The sequence below is a fragment of the Leucopleurus acutus genome (genome assembly GCF_964270905.1).
Source record: "Leucopleurus acutus genome assembly, chromosome: 12".
In the NCBI taxonomy this organism is placed as follows: Eukaryota; Metazoa; Chordata; class Mammalia; order Artiodactyla; family Delphinidae; genus Leucopleurus; species Leucopleurus acutus.
In genome coordinates this window covers 68,475,601-68,499,078 of record NC_139154.1, presented here as the reverse complement: position 1 = coordinate 68,499,078, position 23,478 = coordinate 68,475,601, and the positions used below count along the sequence as shown (strand labels likewise).

At 36.4% G+C, this 23,478-nt stretch overlaps 1 protein-coding gene across 37 annotated transcripts in view; it reads left to right on the top strand.

Moving 5' to 3' along the window:
- The window catches only part of NRXN1 (neurexin 1), a gene marked incomplete at its 5' end in the record, with an annotated part of 1,133,428 nt that overhangs the window by 787,986 nt on the left and 321,964 nt on the right, over positions 1-23,478 (top strand). For all 37 annotated transcript variants that reach the window (XM_082852240.1, XM_082852238.1, XM_082852224.1 and 34 more), the window contains one exon: positions 22,490-22,671. In XM_082852240.1, coding sequence (XP_082708366.1) covers positions 22,490-22,671 — 182 coding nt within the window. The remainder of the gene's footprint in view (positions 1-22,489; positions 22,672-23,478) is intronic.

Here is a 23,478-nt window from a genome sequence, read left to right as displayed (position 1 = left end):
AGGGTGGTTTTTGCTTAATAACATTTAACCCAACCTTTTTAGGAGTAACTGCGGTAATTATAGATTTTAGACTGAGAAGACCTCAGTAATTACGTAACTAGGTTTTAATAAATCTGGGGCTCATTTTAGACTGTCATTTCTGTAGGTTTTATATTGTATTGATTTTGGATGAAATTGCTAGACCAGTCATGTGGAGAATGATTTCAGGTAATAAAAACGTTAACTGCTAATAAGGCTTAGCCAGTACTCTATTTATTGGTTTTTTTGGCAGTATATATGTCTTAATTTTCTAAAATCATAGGATTACTACATGAAATAAAATATTCTCTACTGTATCATTTCACAATAATAAAATATAGCAAACGTTCTGTACAATTGTTTAAAGTCAAAATAAAAAAGGAGCGGGGACACATAGTTTTTGAGGGCAGGAGCTCTCTGTGTCCCCCTTTGCCTGGCAAAGCAATAAAGCTATTCTTTTCTACTTCAAATAAATAAATAAGGAGCAAAGTAGCCACCCAAAGAAATCATTGCATGCTATCTGCTACAGCTCCTCACTGGTAACGTGCCTTTTTATGTCATGCTTATGTTAGGTGGGCAATTCAGTGTATGCTGGGTTCAAGTTTAAGGATAGTGCCAGCTTTAGTGGAGTGATATTTTAAACCCAGAGAATAGAGTTGGAAATGACCATAGAGGTTACCTGGAACAACCCCCTTATTTTCAGAAGAGGAAAATGAGGATTATTGAATAGTTTCAATAACTTTGACAAAGCCACAGAGCAACAAGTTAGTCATTTTCCTGATTCAAGGTTGAGTGCTTCCCAGTTACATGATGGCGTTTTAGATGTGTTCATTTACAATCTTATTTTCATTCATTTTAATACAGAACAGCTAGAATTTACTAATGAATTCATAGTGCAGACATTGCTCTGGTGAGAGAAATGAAGGATCCAGTTTATATAAAGATACCGTATTTTACATGTGTTTATATCGTTAACATCTTTTCAAAATTAATGAAATCTGTTTGAGACTGAACTTGCTGCATCGCTTTTTGTTTGTTTTAAAATTGAACACATGCATCCCTTTTAGACAGCAATGTAAGGAGCGTTACTATTCTGTGAGTTTATGTATGTCTTTCAACTTGAGTCTGTGGGGGTGTCTGGACTTAAGCACGTTTCCTCCATTTTCAGCCGGCACTTATTGTGTGTTAATTTCACATTCCATTCCCATTCCAAGCAAGCTTGCTGCTTTCACAACCGTCATAGAGGGGATTTCATTTTTGCCTCTTTCAGTTTAACTCCAGGAAGAATTAACCTCTCTGGGCTTACCTTGGAGGCTTTCCTTGTTACGTAAATTTGTTAAGCAAAGTCTGGGGAAATCATTAAATATTTTGATCTTGTGCGTATGACTTCATTTGCAGGGCTAGATTTGCTCTAGAGTAATATATATGTAACTCCCCTGGATATGTGTGGAAAGTCTGTGGAAAGAGCTTCAGAATAGGGGTGGATTCTAGACTATAAATGCTTACAGTTTTGCGAATTAGAAGAAAGAGTTTATAGTTTAATTAGCTGTCTGGTTGTCTCCACCATGGCTTGAAATCAGTCTGGGGTCGGTGGGGTGGGGGTGGGGGGAATTGGGAAGACTCAGTAAAACACCATCAAATCTTTTCTGAGCCTTTGTCTTCTTTTTTTTTAATTGGAAAGAAGGAAGGTTGTATAAAATTCATTAACCACATATTCCCACTTGGATCCCCAATTTAACCTGCCTGAATTGAATCTGTACCTTGGAGCAGCCATAGAGGAAAATAGGAAGAGACTGGTCCCCCGAGGATCCTCAACGTCTAATTTTTATAAGTCACAGTTTTGTCTGGCTGAAATCTGTGCTTCAAATATAAGGGATTAGCTGCTGCAGTGTAGTTCTTTGTGCATCTTAGACTAGCACTGCTCTGATATTGCCTTTCTTTTCAGGAATTTCATTTCCACAAGTTAGGTCTGTGACTGATCTTATTTCAACTGTGCAGAACTTCTTTCCCAGAAAAAGCTTGAACTTCTTTTGCCACTGGTGTTTGCTCTGCATGAAATTGGTTGACTAGGAATTTTTTTTTTCCCTGTGTCCCTTGCATTCCTCTCCCCCAAGGAGCATAATTGTATTCCACAGAACATTAGGATCCAATATGAGTTGAATCTTCCTCTTGAACCAAACACTAATGTTTCCTCTGTCTCACTAAAGGGATGCCATGTACACTTGTTCAAGACGTAGACTTGTGAAGGTGTTCTCATTTACACTGTTACCTCCATGGAGTTGCATATTTAATATGAAAATTTTCTAGGAAAGAGCAAGCAAATGGCTTGTTCTGACAAAATCGGTATGCTATAACAATTTTCCAGCCGTTGGAAGTAAGGGGTTTCGAGGAAGATTGCTTTTTTCTGATTTGCCTAAGGACGTCATAAGGACTAAAAGTAACCATGCCCACTGTGTTCTAGGAGACAGAGGGTCTACTAGGTCAAAGAGTACCAAATGTCTAACTAGAATTGTTCTTTAGGGAAAGGCTTTTGCGTGTTTTGTCCTGAGGGTCAACAGTTAATGGTACAGAGCATACTTTCTGATAGTAGTGGATTCCATCACTGCTTCTCTTCTTCCACTATTTGAAGGTGAAAAAAGATGCAGAAAACTCAGCTTCATCTATAGATGCAGGAATTTGAGCCTAAGTGTAGCCAATATTGTCACACTTGACCCTATTATTGCTCATCTATATGGTATAACTCGTAAACCAACACATCCTACCTTAGTAAAGTGCTCTGCATGCAGGAAACAGTTAATGAAACCTTGACGAGCAGAGGAAGCAAATCAACGAGGCACAAGAAGTTAACCAAGCAATTATATGCAGAGAACCACGCAGGAATCAAGCAAAAGACATGCTGGGACAACATTGTATAGCGAAACCTTTTCCATAAAAACAATTTCTTAAAATGATTGGAAGAAAGGGAACACTGCAAATGTTTAGATGATAAATATAATCAATTCTGGTGGGTTCCATGGAAAGGTCTTGTTGAGAGCTAAGTATTACTACATCTGGAGACTGTTTTAAAGATGGTGAAGAGATACAGGTTAGCTGTGTCTTGCAAAACTTGTTTTAAGAAAGAACAGTGGTTTTCATTAGAATATCCTTTTTAACTTATATGTGTGATGCATTAGGATACTGAAAAATGTCATCCGTGTACACTTCAGTGTGCTAAGTGTTACAGGGCTGTAAAGATGATATAATATTCTCCTATGGAAGAAGATGACTAAATTCAAACATATAAAATTTATTATATTCTCCACTTCTCCTATTCCTTCTTTGATGCTTCCTGTCTCAGTGAATAAATGACACAGTATCTGTACCCTTCGCAGGTCAGAAACCTAGAAGAGAACTTTGATTTCTTCCCCCTCCCCTCTCCACATCCAGTTAATCATCAAAAGTCCTTACAACATTACCTCCTTTATGCTTCTCACATCTGTCTACTTCTTTTCAAGGTCCTTATATTTTATTCTTCTTTTTGTGAGATAGCTTTCTGCTGGGCCTCCTTACCTCACCTCCTTCCCATCCATCCCATTTTCCACATAGAAGCCTCAATAATCTTGCTAAGATTCAAACCTGATCATGTCATCTCCCCAGTGAAAATCTTCCAGGTGAGTTCCCTTTTGCTCTACTGTAAGCCCCGTCCTCTTCGGCATGAGTCTCTTTGGCATGGTGAAGATTATTTTGGAAGAGAGTGATCAGAAGATAGTAAAAAGATGATAACTGATTCCCCTAGGGTGAGTGACCAGGCTACTTGTGGAAGGGACATTGCTGTTTAGTGCATCTCCCTACACACTTATTCCAGCAGGCTCTCACCTCTTCATGGGCACAGCTTATCTGATCAGCTTACTGGTGGATAGCCTAGGAAGTTAGAGTGGAAGCTGTCATTTCTGATTCTGAATCCATTTCAAACATCTCACTCATGGGTGAGACAGTGTGGGTTTTATGATTTCATATCATTAGTGGGATTGAAAGGGAAATTGGCTATGCTATTTTGGGAATCTACACCTCAAAATGTGTTATATAGTACGTGGAGGATAAATGCTATTTGCCAGATAGATAAGAACATGGTAAATGAACATGGAAATGTGTTGGTTACAAATATTAAAATGGCAGGAGAATAGTAAATGATTGAGCCTTTCTTGATATAAGAATTTTCACATTGCTTGAAAAACCGGTAACATCTTGTGGGAAAAAAAAAAAGTTTTATTTTTCTCTCCTTTAAAATGCCCCTTTATATTTATTTTAGATGTTTATTTTCATAAAAATAAATGAAATCCCAGCTTGAGAAATTTTCTTTTATTTAGAGTCTGCTTATTTTAGTTTTGAAAGAGTACAAATTTGAGTAGCACCAAGAGACTTATTTTAGGCCATTCTTGGTGGGGGAAGGGTTATTCTTTGGTCTTTCACTTGTTCTGCTTTGTTATTTTAATTAACCTGTCCCCAGTATGTTATTGGTTAATCTAAAAGTTCACCTTCTCTGATCAGTGAACATGGCATTTTATTTTCTTTATATATATATACAGACACACACGTATATACACACACGTGTGTGTGTTTGTGTATATATATATGTATAATATACACAGTATTTAAGTTTTAAGTATATGCTCATTAAAGTTGAGAAAAAAGAAGAGTGTGTAAATGTATATGATTACATGAAATATACAAATGTGTACTCCAAAATAGCATATGATAAATGTATGTCAACAGAAAACTAAGACTTTTTCTTTTATTTCAAAGTTAACATTTGAAGAGAAAATAAATCAGCTACTAGATTTTTTAATAATATTTTTTCTCAGTACTCTCAATTTATATAGCCTTTTGATGGTATTTTCTAAATTATAGTTCTTTTCAAGACACTGAGAAAAGTTGCTGACATTAGATTTTGATACATTATGCTTTGCTGTGTTTCCAACTTCCTATTAATAAGTCCTTTGTTATACACGTAATGCAAACATATTTGATTCTAAAACATCAAATGAAAATAAAGCTATCATCAAAATAGTTTTGGATGTTATGTGTTTGGTTTACCACATCAAATGTAGCTATATATCTGTGAAGTATCTAGTGGTATTCTAGGCTCTGAGGTAAATACAAGGAATCATGAAAACTAGTTCTTACCCTCAAGATAGAATATTAGAAACAAATAATATAAAACTGATTCAAAACGAAAGAAGTAGAATTTGCTCTGTATTTATAATTACATATATTTATATTTTGCAGTGACCCTTAAGAAATGGAGATAGAATGATCATTGCTTTGCTATAGAAATCTCTTATAGTTCACTCTAGGTAAATGTTCCTCAGAATGTTGCTGTAAAATATTATTTAGCATTTGAATTAATGTATAAAAATACCTCGAAAGAACATTTCTCCAAATTTCTTTATTACTAAGCTTCCCTGATAATACTTTGTTTACTTTCTGTGGAGAAGCAGAAATTTTTCTCTGAGAGCGAGGAAGTGAAATTCAGATGAAGAAACAATTTTCTATTTTTATTTTGACTGGGTTACTATTGCTTTTTCTGAGGTTGGCTAGCTTAGATGGCGGAATAATATGATAAATACGAATAATGGGTCATGGATATCAAAGAAGAATTGCACTAGAGAAGTTAAACTGGCAAGGAAGAATTTATTGAAGACTTTCGTAATAAGGGAGAGAGATTGAAGTCAACTCCAGTGAAACAAAAGGCTGGAGATTTTTTAAGCTCTGGAGTGAGCTAGTGGGAAACTACTGGAGGACATTGGGGGCGGGAGAGGGAGGTTATTCACAGTGATTAGGTCCTGGTGTTTGGTAATTGGTGCTTATCCAAGTTTGGATTCAACCCTCCCACAGAGACTGGGACAGAGGGACACTGTCTTTCCTGATGATTACATTTCAAAGAGATGGCTCCCAGGCTCTTGAGAAAGACATTCCTGAATTATAAAACTGTCAAGAAGCTGGAAGAAGTTTAACATCTAAAAGGGGCAGAGAAAAAATTCACAATTACAAATTTCCTAAAGTAAATGCTCTATAGTCAAGCAGAGGGGTCAGTGTGGGTCAATTAATTTCACTTTGTTTCAGGGTCAGAGACAACATTCTTTATCATGTTTTGCAAATATGTGCCATTTTAATTTTGTAAGGGAGAAAAGAATTTGGGAATTGGGTAGATCCAGGAAAACATATGACCCCCCCCCCCGCCCCCACGCCAAAGAATCTGCCAGGGTGAGTAACATTGGCTGACTGTTAAAAGGGTAGTAGGTATTACTAGCCTTCTATGGAAGGTTTTGATAAGAAAAGATTCACATTGCTTTGTGTGACCATGGACAAATCACTTTACATCTGTGAACACCATTTTCTTTTAAATTTGTAAAATAGAGGTAATTATAGTTTCCCTATCAAATTTACTTGACTCATGGGTATAAAAAAATACTTGGAAATGTTTTGTCGTTTTGTCTTAAAGGCTATATAAATACCCTTTGCTCTAAAAATGAGACCTCCATAATACACAGGTATGAAGAAAATGTAAGGTGTGTTTTTTTTTCTTTCTTTCTTTCTTCCTTCCCCCTCCTCACATAGTATTTACAGTTCACTGGTACAGTTCTCAACCCGCAGCTTCCGTCTCTAGGTCTAAGACAGCTGGCTCAGCTTTTGGTCATCACTCAGCAAAAAGAAAGAGAGACATAAGCAGTAAAGTGCAGGTGCATTTCAGGGCTGGAACTGGAGGAATCACACATCATTTTTGCCCATGTATCATTGGCCAGAATTTAGTCATATGGCCCTATCAAACTGCAAAGGAGAAAGGGAAACGCCCAGTTTATACACAGCTTAGCTGTATGCCCAGCTTCGAGTTCGCTTAGTACTAAAGAAGTCTAAATGAATAGTGGTGAACATGAGCAGTCTTCGCCACAGAGGTAAATGGAGAGAGTGATCAAGACAACAGAAACTTCTTAAAGGAGAAAATTAAGTAGTCCCAAATAACTCAAGACAATGTAATGGGTTATTAGAATAACAGAATTTAGTCAAATTGACAGCTAGTTCCTTCTCAGAAAACAAAACCTTCCCTTTTTCTTCGGGCCTTTTTTTTTTAAAATGCCTCCTAGGATCTGATATGCATAATTGCATTGATAGCATCTAAACAATAGTTACAAAATTATCTTGCATTAAAAGCCCATGTAGTCAACCACCTATTATTTTAATGCTAAATATGTTTAATGGGTAACCTTGTTTGGTACATGGGCTGTGAACCTAGTGGCATCATTTGTCTCAGTAGATCATTGAATTTTCAGAAAGCTCTCTCTATTATGTTTAATTCTTGCAAATTGCTTGCCAATTTAATATGAGCTGCATCTAAACAGTAAGTAATTGCTTATGATAATGATGCAAACTAATTTGCTAGAATATGTTAATATTCACAAAGCACTTTTATACTGCTTGTTCCAAAAATACTGCTCTCTTGGTTAAATGCAGCTTTTAGATGGCATTATTGTTACACATCTGACTAAAATCATCACTTCAGTAGCATCTACCCAAAAGTCATATGACAGTCACTTCAATATACCAAAGAAGGAACAGAAAGTCATGTCATCCTTTGATTAATGATTTAGAATATTCGAGGAAAAAATAATCACATTGTTAATAATTAATTCTAATTAGTGATTAATAGTAGTAAGCAGACTATACTGAATTAGAAATGGCCTCTCTTTCCCACAAGAGTCATTAAATTTAATTTAAAGGACTTTAAAGACAGATGGCATGGCAGTCTTCATTTGAATACAATAATCAATTGAAAATACATTAAAATTTTAAGGATGAAGCTAGATATGGGTGTTTTTGAGTTTGAAGCCTACTTTATCCCTTAATAGTGCCCTACCCTCTTTGTCTTATAGGTCTTTCTCAACGTTTTTCAGGGATGCTGTTTGAAGACTCTAGAGGGTCTTTTGAGCTTGGGGACCTGAGCATTCAAGGATCTGAGGTGCAGATTGGAACCACCTTGTAATTTTAGTCTAGGAAGACTAATAAAAAAGAAGAAAAATTTGGCACTTCCCTGCCCTGGGGCTGATTTGGCACTTTAATCCACCCTCTAATGTTTCAGTCATTTCAACTTCAAAAATTACTCTCACACATAGTTGTATCATGAGTGGTGAAATAGAAAGATCTCTGTAGAGAACCTTTTTTTTTTTTTGCTTCTCCATCACTTTCAAAATTCATTTACTTTGTTGAATTCCATTGGCTAAATATCTTCATGAGTTAAAAACTTCCATCTTTGGATTTTAAATCGTTCAAATACCAAAAATTGCTTATCAAAGTAAGTTGTCTAATTTCCCAATTTTTTGCTTCTTGTCACTTTTATTTTGAAGATAGGTGGATTGATACCTCTCAGAATTGGCTGATATTTATTCTTCTTGTCATCTTCATAAGCTGTTTCAAAGATTCTGAGATGAAGAATAAATAAACAAACCAAATTTTATATGCGTTATTTTAATTTAGGTTGCTGTAACTTAGTTTTTCTACTAAGCATAGACCAATACTTAAGAAATGAGAAATAGTTTCATTTTTGATAAAGATGGAATAACAAGATTCATGATAAATAGCAGATAACACCAAGATACTTCTTACTAAATATAATTTATCTCTTATGACAGTAATATCACATTTTTATACATTTGTGAAGTTATGTGACTCTTTGTTAAAGGAAATTTGCATTTCATAGAATTATGAGTATTCTGAACTACTAGAACTGATCTAATCTCTTTTAACACTGACCTTGAACAGTCCTAATTTCCACTATATTATTTGTACTCTGTATTTATCTAGAGATTTAGTTCAGGAGACAAAGAGATAGGAAATAATAGTGCCTAAAAATGCATCTTTTTAAAAAAAGGTAATGTCATTAATATAAGTGGATCTACTCCTCTTTCTGGAACCTGTTTTGTGCTTTTGTGACTTCTCTCATGAAAATTCAGCCCACAGAAATACATTTGCTCTTATTTTTCCAGAACCATATTAAATTTTATCTTCTCTGAAAATAATTTGGGGGTATTTCAGGAGACCAAATGAATTCTCCAGTTTGGCTGATATAGAGGGTTGGTTTGTATGGAGGATGTCCAAAGTTAGTTTGGTTTTAGTTTGTAAAATAAATTTAAATTAGGGAGGGGCAGGAAGGTATCGAATCAGTAAGGATGAGTATTTATTACATTTAAGATTGAAGGTGATGCAATCTGAACAATGACTGTAAGAATGGAAATACAAAAGAAAAATTCAAGAAATCACACCTGATTGAATGGGTAGTTGTAGCTGGATTCTAGAGCTATAACATATACCTTTCTGTCATTTCCAGCGTCTAGCATGGTGCTTTCTACATAGCAAATGCTTAATTAATTTTTGTATGGATGTTTTTATTCTTGAATTATACTGTTGTATTGCTTTTGCATTCTCTTTCTCCAGAGCATCCTTCTGCTATTGTCTTGACATTGTGTTTTGTTTGTTGTCAAAAATTCCAACTCCTTATTTTGAGCTAGAGTCTTTCCCTACCACCTCACTAAACCATCTGGCTAAGCAACTCCTAAAATAATCTCACATAGGTTTTTTTTCATGTTACGTACATTAAAAGAGATAGGAATTTTTCCTCCATAATGCCCACTATTCCCTGTCTTTTGACTTATCTTTTTCATCACAACTACAGTGTATACTAATTACTATACATGCAAACATCACATTGCATCTAGCTGTCATGTCTCCTTAGTCCCCTCCAGTTTGGGACTATTCCTCAGTCTTTTTCTGTTTTTTCTAACCTTGACTTTTTAAAAGAACGCTGCCAGTTATTTTGTAGAATGTCCCTCAGTTGGAGTTTCTTGGATGTTTTCTTATGATTCAGGCTATGCATTTTTGGCAAAATAATATAGAAATGATGCTGTGCCCTTCTCAGTACATCATATTTGGAGGACCCGAATTCCATGTCTCCTTACTGGTGGTATTAATCTTGATCACTTGGTTACGGTGCTAATCTCTTGGGTTTTTCTGATGATTAATAAATTCTTAAAGCCTAAGGACTAGCAGGTTATATCCATGTCTTCCCTGTAAAATATGGAGAACTTTGGGCTATGTTATTCAAGAAAATTGTGGGATTTGCTACTGACTCAAAAAGAGTCATCAGTACCTGGTTGAAGAGTCTCATGACTGTTCATCACAGTTGTGCCTTACACAGACATATAATGAAATTGGAGAATGGTAATTTAGGCAATCTATCCTCTCATCTGAGTTTCTGTATTTGACTAGTAAAATTATTCGGATTACGTAGAAATGGATATAGGCATGGAATTTGTTGTACTCATCTGAGAATCAGGAACCTTAAGTTATTTATCATTGTATCACTAGTCCTGACTTAGTTCAAGCATAAACCAATGCTCTTATTAATGATTAATAAATGAATAAAAGCACCTAAGTCTGATGAGGATAATAAGAATTAAAGCAAAACCCCTTTCTTCAGGAAACATACTTCTAAAGATAGAAATTTCAATAAAAGACAACTCTGACAGTTTATATAATATTTTGCAAGTTAAAAACAAGTTCTGTAGATGATAGAGGGAGGGAATTCACCTTGGCTGGAATGATAGTGGGAAGCAGGACTGAAAAGAAAACCAGGTGCAGCAGAGAAGCATAAATTGGCAAAAGTAAAGTCACTTCGGGAGAAGAATGTGTATTCCACCACGTGTGCAGGCCTAGGTGATAGAGTTAGAGCTTAGTTTGAAATGACTTCTGAATCAGAAACTTGTATTCTATCCGGTTTCGGTCCAAAATTTACTAGTAAATAGTTCTAATTGGGGCCTAGTCAGTTTGAAAATGACTTAAATATAGCAGATAGACAGGGAGATGGTAAATGAGAGGAACTAAGATTAGAAAACAAACAAAGGCAAAACTTCTAGTTTTAGCCTAAAATTAATTTGAATTTTGTTAATTTGAATTCTGAGGCCACATCTGGTGGCCTCAGAATAGTTCAGAATAACCACATGCAGTTTTTTTTTTTAACAAATTTGTTTATTTAATTAATTAATTTTTGGCTGTGCTGGGTCTTCGTTGCTATGCGCGGGCTTTCTCTAGTTGCAGCAAGCGGGGGCTACTCTTCATTGCGGTGCGCTGGCTTCTCATCGCGGAGGCTTCTCTTGTTGCAGAGCATTGGCTCTAGGCGCGCCAGCTTCAGTAGTTGTGGCACGCAGGCTCAGTAGTTGTGGCTCGCGGGGTCTAGAGCACAGGCTCAGTCGTTGTGGCGCACGGGCTTAGTAGCTCCACAGCATGTGGGATCTTCCCAGACCCAGGGATCAGACCCGTGTCCCCTGCATTGGCAGGCGGATTCTTAACCACTGCGCCACCAGGGAAGCCCCCACATGCAGTTTTGTGTTCAGGATTGAATTCTACTACTAAAGGCAGGAAATGGTGTCACTGCCAAAAAGTTATAAGGCCTTTGTGATGTGGAATAAAAGTGATTATGGTATTAATAATAAAAATTTGGCTTCTGCATCTCTGTTCAGCGATTTGGAAGCCTCCGAACAAGCTGAAGGCTGAGATGGCTTCTGAGGCAGGGTGCTTGCAGAAAAGCTTTGCAAAAGCCCCACCCCTCTGAAAGATTCAGGCTAGATTCTGAAAATTTTAGAATGTGAACGAATCATTTCTGCTAAGTGCCATTTCAGAAACTTTGAGTCTCCCGAAACCAGACCAAGGAAACATCATTAGAAAAACCACTAGAGATGATTGAAATGAGACCTTGATTTGTGAATTTTAGCTTATTTTTCTAAACAAGAAGCAGTCATTTGATCTTAGCTCTTCATTGTACAGTGGAAAAGCACTAGGAATAGAGTTGGGTGCAGCCCCCAACCATCTGTGTGACATTGAGGAACCACTTGATTCTTCTGGGCCTCCATTTTGTCATTTTTAAAAGGAAAGTTTCCCTTAGTCTTCTCCAAGAGCATTTCAACATTAAGTCTATGTTTATGTCAGTTGTTTTTAACTTAAGAACTTTTTTTTTTTTTTTCTTTTGCGGTACGCGGGCCTCTCACTGTTGTGGCCTCTCCCGTTGCGGAGCACAGGCTCCGGACGCGCAGGCTCAGCGGCCATGGCTCACGGGCCCAGCCGCTCCGCGGCATGTGGGATCCTCCCGGCCCGGAGCACGAACCCGTGTCCCCTGCATCGGCAGGCGGACTCTCAACCACTGCGCCACCAGGGAAGCCCCATGATGAGTTTTAGATGGAGCTGTGTGTGTGCAGTGACTCTGTACAGTGACACTCTCAGGAAATTCCAATGCATGGAAACAGGGTGCTCACAATTTTGTCAGTTTGCATTCAATTTAATGAATATTCAACAAACTGTTTTTTAAAAAATTCAATAAATTTCCTTAATTCCTGAGTCTAGGGTTCTGATGGACCATGTAACATGCCATATATGAAAAACCTCCCAATGCTCCTTCTATCTTGAATGTCATCATGAGCTACTTACTTTCTTAAGGCTTTCATTCTTTGGGAATTACCTAAACTCTTCTTGACTTCCTTTTCTTTGGTCTGATCCAGTCTGTGGGGCCAGTATCTAATCCATTTCAGTGGCAGGCCATGTTTCTTTTTTTTCTCCAAGATGTATGGGTAAAAACTCTCTTTCTCCAAGATGTATGGGTAAAAACCTTGTCTTATTTTCTAGTCTCTTTAGCTAGGTGTAATGCTTTTGTCATTTCTACCAAGTTTGCATCTTCCATCAGGAGTCGCAAGTTGTGATATACGGTCTTTATTTTCCTTTCTTTCCTGGCATTTTTTCACCCTTAGATCTGTAGCATCGAGGGCTCTCTTATTCTCAATATAAGTAATTGGTGTTATTACTTTTAGATTTCGAGTTGATTACATATTATAGGTAGGAATTCCTATTACTCTGATTCCATTGATCTCTCCTAATATAATGCCACCTTTCCTGAATTTTTATTGCTCTTATATGAAATTTTAGGAATTAAGAATCTATAGCGCTCACGAAATAATTCTTTGTGATCTTACAAAGAATTTACAGCAACGTAGATAGACAATGAACTCTTAGTGCTTTAGAATACAAGTATGACTGTTCAGATTTATTAGTTTATTTGTATTACTAGTTTTAGACCTAAATACAGGGTGGCCTTCTTATTGTTTTTGCCTTTTGTGAACTTTACTAAGAAGAATGCCTCCATATAGGTAGAAATTATTCAGGAAATTGAAATTTAGCAACTGCCTCTTGACAAGGTTGTAGGAGAAATAAAAGTTCCCCTTGTTTATAAATATTTTACTTTAAATTTCCATCTGACTGCCTGGCACAGTTTCAGTGGAAAAAAGTGTTATATCCCTGTTGCATTTAATAGAATCATAATGGCCTAAATATTTCATGTTGGCTACATGATGACACTGGAAGAATTATACGTTTTCAGAAAAGGACCTTTTATTCATATACGTATGTTGTGAGTTAGAAGCTAATCTATTTGGAAGTGAATTATATTATTGTTTCATGTACCAAGGATTCGGAGCAACCAATAATCAAGCAGACCTGTACATGCTGATTGTTTTTTGTTTTCAAAAAGGTTCAACCCATTTGAGGGAATAGATTAGCTTTTGCAGAAACAAGTATGGCTTAAGTAGACACCTTTAGGGAAAAGATGGTAGGCAAGAAAAAGAATGAGGGAAGCGAGCCCTTTATGTAAATAGATACTAAGTAAAAATCTAAAAATACGTTTATTATAACATCACAGGCAGTCCAAACATTAGAAGTAAGAGCCCATGTATAATATTTACAGACATTTACTGCAGTGTAAAGAATGTTGACACTGCTAAATTTGCATCTGATGAAGCCAGCTTTGTTAATGAGTTTGGAGGGTGTAATATAGACTTGATGCACAACTTAAATGTAAAGACTGCTGAAAACCACTTTAAGTTTGAGTCATCCATACATTTAGTGATATGTTGGATGTCAAGATTAATTTGCAATAAATCCATTAATAGTCACGTCACTGATGTGTTAGTGCTTGCCATATAGAAACATGCATAAATAATAAAGCTGCCACACTCCTCCACATTCCTTTCCTTGCTGATAAAATGCTTGGACCTGTGATTAAGATGTACTGTTGCTGCACATTGAATTCGCTTAGATAATAAAGTAAAACATGTTTCCATAAAAATAAAATTTAAAGAATGAAGCTAGATGACAGATTATCTTGTGTAGACTTACCCCTTTATTTAACAAAGTGAATTTTTTGTATCATGTTATAAATCTTACCATAGTAGATGTTTTATGGCAACACACTAATAATCTTTTTCTCATGAAAGCTCCCACGTGATGCAATTTAATATCCTTCCCGGGCTTCCCTGGTGGTGCAGTTGTTAAGAATCCGCCTGCCAATGCAGGGCACAAGGGTTCAAGCCCTGGTCCGGGAAGTTCCCACACGCCGCGGAGCAACGAAGCCCGTGTGCCACAACTACTGAGCCTGCGCTCTAGAACCCGCGAGCCACAACTACGGACGCCCGCGTGCCTAGAGCCCGTACTCCGCAGCAAGAGAAGCCACCGCAATGAGAAGCCCATGCACCGCAAAGAAGAGTAGCCACCGCTCGCCGCAACTGGAGAAAGCACGCACGCAGCAAGGAAGAGCCAACGCAGCCAAAAATTAATTAATTAATTAATTAAAAATCCTTCCCAATGTCAACTATTAGTGAATGTAAATAATAATAGAATGGGTTTATGTGACAAAAGTGCCAATCCAAGGAATGAAATACTGAAAAGATTAATAAAAATCGGGATGTAGGAAAGCCGTTTCTTAAAAGGCATTTGGTTTGAACACAACTTTGAAATGAATCAAAATTTTCTAAGGGCTCTTATATTAAAATAAAACAACAATGTTGCAATGTTAGTTATTTTATGTTGTTAACACACACATACACACATCATCCATTCTCTTTAAAATGTATTAGGTTGGCCAAAAAGTTCATTTTTCCATAGTATAGCTCCAAATTTATGTATGTGTACTTAGATATGACATACATGCAAAAAGTATATAAATTATAAGTATACAGCTAGATAAATTTTCACAACATGAGCACAGCCATATAACTCCCACCCAGATTTAAAAAAAAAAGAGTATGTTACCAGTATCCAGAAGCCGCCCAGTATGTTCCCTCCCAGGCATTATTCCTTCGTCTTGGAAAATAACATCAGGGTGGGAGGGAGGAATGGGGAGTGACTGCCTAACAGGTACTGCTTGAAGTTCTGGAACTAGAGAGAGGTAATGGTTACCCAAATTTGTGAATGTATTGCATCCCACTGAATTGTACACTTTAAAATGGTTAAAATGATAAATTTTATGTTATGGGTATTTTCCCACAATTAAAAAAAATAATGACCAAAAAAAAACCACTATTCTGACTTCTAACAGCACAGATCAACTTTGCCTGCTGAATTTTATATAAGTGGAATCATAATCTTTGTTTTTAAATTTATTTTATTGAAGTGTAGTTGATTTACAATGTTGTGTTAATTTCTTCTGTACGGCAAAGTGATTCAGTTATATATACATATGCATTATTTTCCATATTCTTTTCCATTATGGTTTATCACGCAATATTGAATATAGTTACTGTGCTATACAGTAGGACCCTGTTGCTAATTGTAATGACACATTTGAAGAAAGAATAACAAATTATAGTTTCCCCTTTTAAAAAAAAATTTTATTTATTTTTTAACATCTTTATTGGAGTATAATTGCTTTACATTGTTGTGTTAGTTTCTGCTGTATAACAAAGTAAATCAGCTATGCGTATACATATATCCCCATAACCCCTCCCTATTGTGTCTCCCTCCCACCCTCCCTATCCCACCCCTCTAGGTCGTCACAAAGCACCGAGCTGATCTCCCTGCGCTATGCAGCAGCTTCCCACTAGCTATCTGTTTACATTTGGTAGTGTATATATGTCCATGCCACTCTCTCACTTCTTCCCACTTTCCCCTTCCCCCTCCCCATGTCCTCAAGTCCATTCTCCACGTCTGTGTCTTTATTCCTGTCCTGCCCCTAGGTTCTTCAGAACCATTTTAATTTTTTTTAGATTCCATATACATGTGTTAGCATACAGTATTTGTTTTTCTCTTTCTGACTTACTTCACTCTGTATGACAGACTCCAGGTCCATCCACCTCACTACAAATAACTCAGTTTCATTTCTTTCTGTGGCTGAGTAATATTCCATTGTATATATGTGCCACATCTTCTTTATCCATTCATCTGTTGATGGACACTTAGGTTGCTTCCATGTCCTGGCTATTGTAAATAGTGCTGCAGTAAACATAGTGGTACATGTCTCTTTTTGCATTATGGTTTTCTCAGGGTATATGCCCAGTAGTGGGATTGCTGGGTCATATGGTAGTTCTATTTTTAGTTTTTTAAGCAACCTCCAAACTGTTCTCCATAGTGGCTGTATCAATTTACATTCCCACCAACAGTGCAACAGGGTTCCCTTTTCTCCACACCCTCCCCAGCATTTATTGTTTGTAGATTTTTTGATGATGGCCATTCTGACCTGTGTGAGGTGATACCTCACTGTAGTTTTGATTTGCATTTCTCTAATGATTAGTGATGTTGAGCATCCTTTCATGTGTTTGTTGGCAGTCTGTATATCTTCTTTGGAGAAATGTCTCTTTAGGTCTTCTGCCCATTTTTGGATTGGGTTGTTTGTATTTTGGTTATTGAGCTGCATGAGCTGCTTGTATATTTTGGAGATTAATCCTTTGTCCGTTGCTTCGTTTGCAAATATTTTCCCCCATTCTGAGGGTTGTCTTTTGGTCTTGTTTATGGTTTCCTTTGCTGTGCAAAAGCTTTTAAGATTCATTAGGTCCCATTTGTTTATTTTTGTTTTTATTTCCATTTCCCTAGGAGGTGGGTCAAAAAGGATCTTGCTGTGATTTATGTCATAGAGTGTTCTGCCTATGCTTTCCTCTAAGAGTTTTACAGTGTCTGGCCTTACATTTAGGTCTTTAATCCATTTTGAGTTTATTTTTTTGTATGGTGTTAGGGAGTGTTCTAATTTCATTCTTTTACATGTAGCTGTCCAGTTTTCCCAGCACCACTTACTGAAGAGGCTGTCTTTTCTCTATTGTATATTTTTGGCTCCTTTATCAAAGATTAGATGACCCTGTGTGTGGGGGTTCATCTCTGGGCTTTCTATCCTGTTCCACAGATCTATATTTCTGTTTCTGTGCCAGTACCATATTGTCTTGATTACTGTAGCTTTGTAGTATAGTCTGAAGTCAGGGAGCCTGATTCCTCCAGTTCTGTTTTTCTTTCTCAAGATAGCTTTGGGTATTTGGGGTCTTTTGTGTTTCCATACAGATTGTGAAATTTTTTGTTCTAGTTCTGTGAAAAGTACCATTGGTAGTTTGATAGGGATTGCATTGAACCTGTAGATTGCTTTGGCTAGTATAATCATTTTCCCAGTGTTGATTCTTCCAATCCAGAAACATGGTATATCTCTCCATCTGTTTGTATCATCTTTAATTTCTTTCATCAGTGTCTTATAGTTTTCTGCATACAGGTCTTTTGTCTCCTTAGGTAGGTTTACTCCCAGATAGTTTATTCGTTTTGTTGCAGTGGTAAATGGGAGTGTTTCCTTAATTTCTCTTTCAGAGTTTTCATCATTAATGTATAGGAATGCAAGAGATTTCTGTGCATTAATTTTGTCCTGCTACTTTACCAGATTCATTGATTAGCTCTAGTAGTTTTCTGGTGGCATCTTTAGGATTCTCTATGTATAGTATCATGTCATCTGCAAACAGTGACAGTTTTACTTGTTCTTTTCCAATTTGGATTCCTTTTATTTCTTTTTCTTCTCTGATTGCTGTGGCTAAAACTTCCAAAACTATGTTGAATAGTAGTGATGAGAGTGGGCAACCTTGTCTTGTCCCTGATCTTAGTGGAAATGGTTTCTGTTTTTCACCATTGAGAATGATGTTGGCTGTGGGTTTGTCGTATATGGCCTTTATTATGTTGAGGAAAGTTCCCTCCATGCCTACTTTCTGGAGAGTTTTTATCATAAATGGGTGTTGAATTTTGTCAAAAGCTTTTTCTGCGTCTATTGAGATGATCATATGTTTTTTCTCCTTCACTTTGTTAAAATGGTGTATCATATCGATTGATTTGCATATATTGAAGAATCCCTGCATTTCTGGGATAAACCCCACTTTATCATGGTGTATGATTCTTCTAATGTGCTGTTGGATTCTGTTGGCTAGTATTTTGTTGAGGATTTTTGCATCTATGTTCATCAGTGATACTGGCCTGTAGTTTTCTTTCTTTGTGACATCCTTGTCTGGTTTTGGTATCAGGGTGATGGTGGCCTCATAGAATGAGTTTGTGAGTGTTCCTCCCTCTGCTGTATTTTGGAAGAGTTTGAGGAGAATAGATGTTAGCTCTTCTCTAAATTTTTGATAGAATTTTCCTCTGAAGCCATCTGGTCTGGGCTTTTGTTTGTTGTAAGATTTTTAATCACAGTTTCAATTTCAGTTCTTGTGATTGGTCTGTTTATATTTTCTGTTTCTTCCTGGTTCAGTCTCAGAAGGTTGTGGAAATCAGAATCTTTTTTTTTTTTTTTCCCCCAACATCATGTTAGTGAGAATCAAGGGCGTTGTTGAATGTAGTTGTAGTTCATTCATCTTCATTGCTATAGAGTATTCCATTGTATAAATATACCATTGTTTATCCATTCTACCACTGATAGATATTTGGGTTGTTTTCTATTTTGGACTATTAAAAATAATACCGCTATGAAAAAAAAGAAAAATAAAATGTGCTGGGCACTTACCATATGCCAGGAATTAGTCTGAGGTGTTACTGTGTATGTTTCATTTAATCCTGACAGTGTTAATATCCCCAAGGATATGAAACCCAAGGGTTAGAATAAATAGCACAATAGTCAATGTCATGTAACTAGAAAACGATACAGTTGGAATTTGAACCCTGGTCTGAGTCCAGAGCTTACATTCTTAATTACTTAGCTGTTCTGCTGCAGTAAGTACATCATGTTCTTTGTTCAGAGTGATGCATGTTAAATGAAGTAGATTTTGACACTTTAGTCATCTGATCTACTACATTTTATCGTGGGAGTATTCTCATATTGTTAAGGTCACCAAAATAGAGTATATTGTAATTTTCTATCTCGATGGAAGGAGGGCTTTAAGAACATAGATTTTTAGAGTTTGATGCAAAATGATTTTTTTTTTTTTAAAGCCAAGATGCTTACAGAGGTAGGTTAAGAGAGCTGTGTTGGGAGCTGGACATCTAATTCTCTCGCTTATTACAGAATTGTGCTGATGTGTACAATGTGAATGCTCTATTGTGCATACAACGAAAAAAGAAGAGAGATTGATTTTCAGATATATCTGAAGAAAAAGGACACTAGGAATAATTGCATTGTTTGGCACATGGTGTTATGCTTGTTTTTGCTTGGTTTTGGCAAAACCTGAAGAATAAAGTCATTGTAAGGCAGACAGAGTAGGTACTGGCATGCTAGTTGCCAAGTCTTAACACTTATTGGAAAGGTTGAAATAGAGGTGAAATCAAATCTCGAGTAACAGTATTTGTATTGTGGCATTTATCTTACTGAAAATATAAACCTCTAAATTATTATCCTCAGCAACAGGAAACTTGCATAGTTTCACAAGTTTGGGAAGTGTACCCTAAACTAAATGTTAATCAACATATATTAAATGTTCTGTCATTTCACATTTACATGTTATTTTTTTTTAATTTTTTTAAAAGCATTGTGAGGTGAAAGGACGGTATATGATCATGAGGTGCAAATGTCACTTTATGGTTATGAGACATTCGAATATGATAACAGTTGGCCTTGATAAATTCAGACTGACATACCCAATTAACTTTTTCTTGACTGTCTTGTTATGATAACAGAGACATTTATGTAATAAAAAAAAAATACAGGAGTTGAATCTGGATACTGGATTTCCTATCAGCTCTTCCAAGTTTGCAACTTTAGTTAACACGTTAATCCTTCTGACTAAATTTCCTGAAATGTGATGTGGGAGTAATGCTTGCCCTACTTTCCATACAGAAGGAAATGTTAAAAATTATCATGTAATGTATGATATTGTTGCCTTACAACAATTACCTTACTCTGATGATTCTGGAAAACATGTGAGTTCTTAGATTTGTTTTATATTGTTAATTAGCATCTCTACTTGAATATTTTTCTTAATTCACATGAAATATATAGTCATTAGAGGACAAAGTTAATTAAAAGGAGAAAGATAAAATCAATCAAATACTAACACTCAGAGGTCACCACCACAACCTCCTTTTAAAGAAATCTTTACTTTTATATGTTCTTGTCCTATTTTTTATCAATGTAGGCTTTTCTGAAACATTCTATACTTAATTATTTGCAAAAATTACCAAGAGGAAGATTTACCAAATAGTGCTTGCTTGTTAATATTGTGGTGAACAAGCTTCTGATATTGTAGAACATAAATGGTTGTAGAAGGCTCTGGCATTTCTGATACACAAATATGTATATTCTGAATTTTCTTTGCTTGCACACTGATTAGTACCTTTCAAATATAACTTACCTATTCTCTCATGAGAGAGAGAAACTGCTCTCATGCATTAGTATTCAAGAAAATGACTAACCTCTCTACCACTGCATTTTTCACAAGATTCTGTTTTATCACTTTTATATCAATATTATCTTGACATGTTTCTTGGGTCACGTCTACAAACCAAGGCCTATTTAACCAGTCAGGCACATTAAGCATATTGCAGAGTTCTTTGGAGTTTCTCAAGGGCCTATGGAAATGTCTCAGACAGAATAAAAAGAATTATTGGCCCCAAAATATAGAAAGAGAGAAAAAATTACATCATCAGCTATTTAACTAAAGGTACATGAATGTGACATTGCCAACATCATTTACTTGGTAAATTTGGTTCATAGAAATTTAATGTGTAGATATCCTGAAAACATACTGCTGTACACTCAACTTTTACTTATAACCCTTACTCTTGGTAGAAGCTATATTTCTGTACACACAAGGTGCTTTGTGGCCTAAATTTTAATATTTAGTTTTATTGCTTTCCTTACCATGTTGGCATATAGTAGGTACACAATAAGTATGTATTGGCATACTTTGTTATTGGAAGGCTACACTCCTATGAATTGTACCTTAAGGTCTGTTCCTGAGATAACTAAATAAATATTTCTCTGGTCCCCTTTTATGGAGGAAGATTCATTCTCCTTTATATATATCTTTGCATGTCTCTTCCAAATATTCTTACTCAAAGAATTAATCTTATTGCATTAAATGAGGTAGATGCCAGTGGTGCAATGAAATAGGACTTTAACACATTGGATGCTTAGGAAATTTGTTTGAAACAAAACTCTTTTTAGAGCAAGATAGGTAATTTACTGACATCACCATCATAAAGCAAAATTTGAACATTTACCAAATGAGGCTATGATGTTATTCTTATTGCTGTAAGACTAGCATTTGCTTTGGGAAAAAAATGGGTCTTTTTGTGGAGCTGGATAGTTTGACAACTAGTAGATGTTGCCTGTTAAATAAGACCTGACTTCTATAGATGGGATCTATTATCTGTATTTTCTTGACATGACTGTTGGGTCTTATGGCTGTTCATCCATTAGTTATGATCTGTCATATGTGAAAGGGCCCTGTCCCCATAAAAGTTGATTCATAGCATACTTCTTGCACTTTCCTTCCCTGTGCTGTATGACCCTGTCACATATACATGCAGCTCTTCTTTCAAAAACAAGTTGATATATGTTTCTGCTCCTTTTGAAGCATCCAAAGTCAATGTTTCCTACTAAACATTTTTTTTGGGGGGGGGGTATGCGGGCCTCTCACTGTTGTGGCCTCTCCCGTTGCGGAGCACAGGCTCCAGACGCGCAGGCTCAGCGGCCATGGCTCACGGGCCCAGCCGCTCCGCGGCATGTGGGATCTTCCCGGACCGGGGCACGAACCTGTGTCCCCTGCATCGGCAGGCGGACTCTCAACTACTGTGCCACCACGGAAGCCCTAAACTATTTTTTTAAACTGGAAGAAAGAAATAAAGCCCCATTACATTGCATGCTTGTCCAACTCAGTGGAAAAAGCAGTAATCTCCTGTTTGTTCTGAAACACCTGCTGGTTGATTTAATGAGTGTATTAAAAATGGAGCTGCCTTGATATTTCTTTTTTAAAAAAACTCTGTTTCTTGAGCATGTTTGATTAAAATCTTTTATTTGCTTATTTGCTTCGCCATAGGTTTTTGTTTTTGTTCTTGTTTTTTTTATTTATTTATGACTCCCATGGTGTAAATTTAATACTTTACTGATAGGTCAGCATAACAAACATAGGAAAGTGTGCCCTTGATGTATTTGGACTAATTGGTTTTGGTTTTTGTTTTCCAGCTGGGACAACGTATATCTTTAGCAAAGGTGGTGGACAAATCACGTATAAGTGGCCTCCTAATGACCGGCCAAGTACACGAGCAGACAGACTGGCCATAGGGTTTAGCACTGTTCAGAAAGAAGCTGTATTGGTGCGAGTGGACAGTTCTTCTGGCCTGGGAGACTACCTAGAGCTGCATATAGTAAGTACTTTTAAAATAAGATTCAGCTTTTAGCTTTTACTGTTAGCTTTTTGTAAATAATGTGTAATTCTGCTTTTTGAATGTTTCCCCCAGCAAAAATTATACAGAAAATATAAATATACTCTAGTGGTAATAAGACCTTATAGCTATTACTGTTGTTAAAAATGTTCTTGACAATAGATTTGTTTTCTTTTTAAGTGTGAATTCCTCTCAATTCTCTGTTCACAAACAATTATTCTTGGTGTGTTTTTAGTGACTTTAGGCAGTCTTGCCAAATTAATAAAAAACATTGTGGTCCAGTAGATACTATTCCATCTGGCTGGAAGCAGTAGGTTGTAGTAGCAGATCTGACAGCAGATCTGGATCCAGTGTCCTTATTTCTTTTCTCACCTGAGAAAAGAATTGTCTAAAGTCACATGCAGTGGACAGTAGAAAAGGAATCTTTAAAGGTATTTGGGGATATGAAAGAAAGAGACAAAAAGATTACTTCTATGCCATCTTATACTCATTTTGATACATACACGTCAAGAAAATACAATGGACTCTTGCCATTTATATCCTGGGACCATGCCTTTTTCTCTAAGTTCTAAGCCTCCCATAAGAATTTAGTTAGCTTTTAGTGAATGTCAAATAATAATTCATGAATGAAAAGCTTTCTTTACCTTTTAAAGTTGTCATAACTGACTATAGCTTGGGGACTCTTCCTCATATCTCTGCTTTCAAAGAGTTACTAATTTGGGTGGTTGCAATTCTTTAACTTCTCATTTACCCACAATATTTGCAAAGAATCATACAGTCTTTCATTGT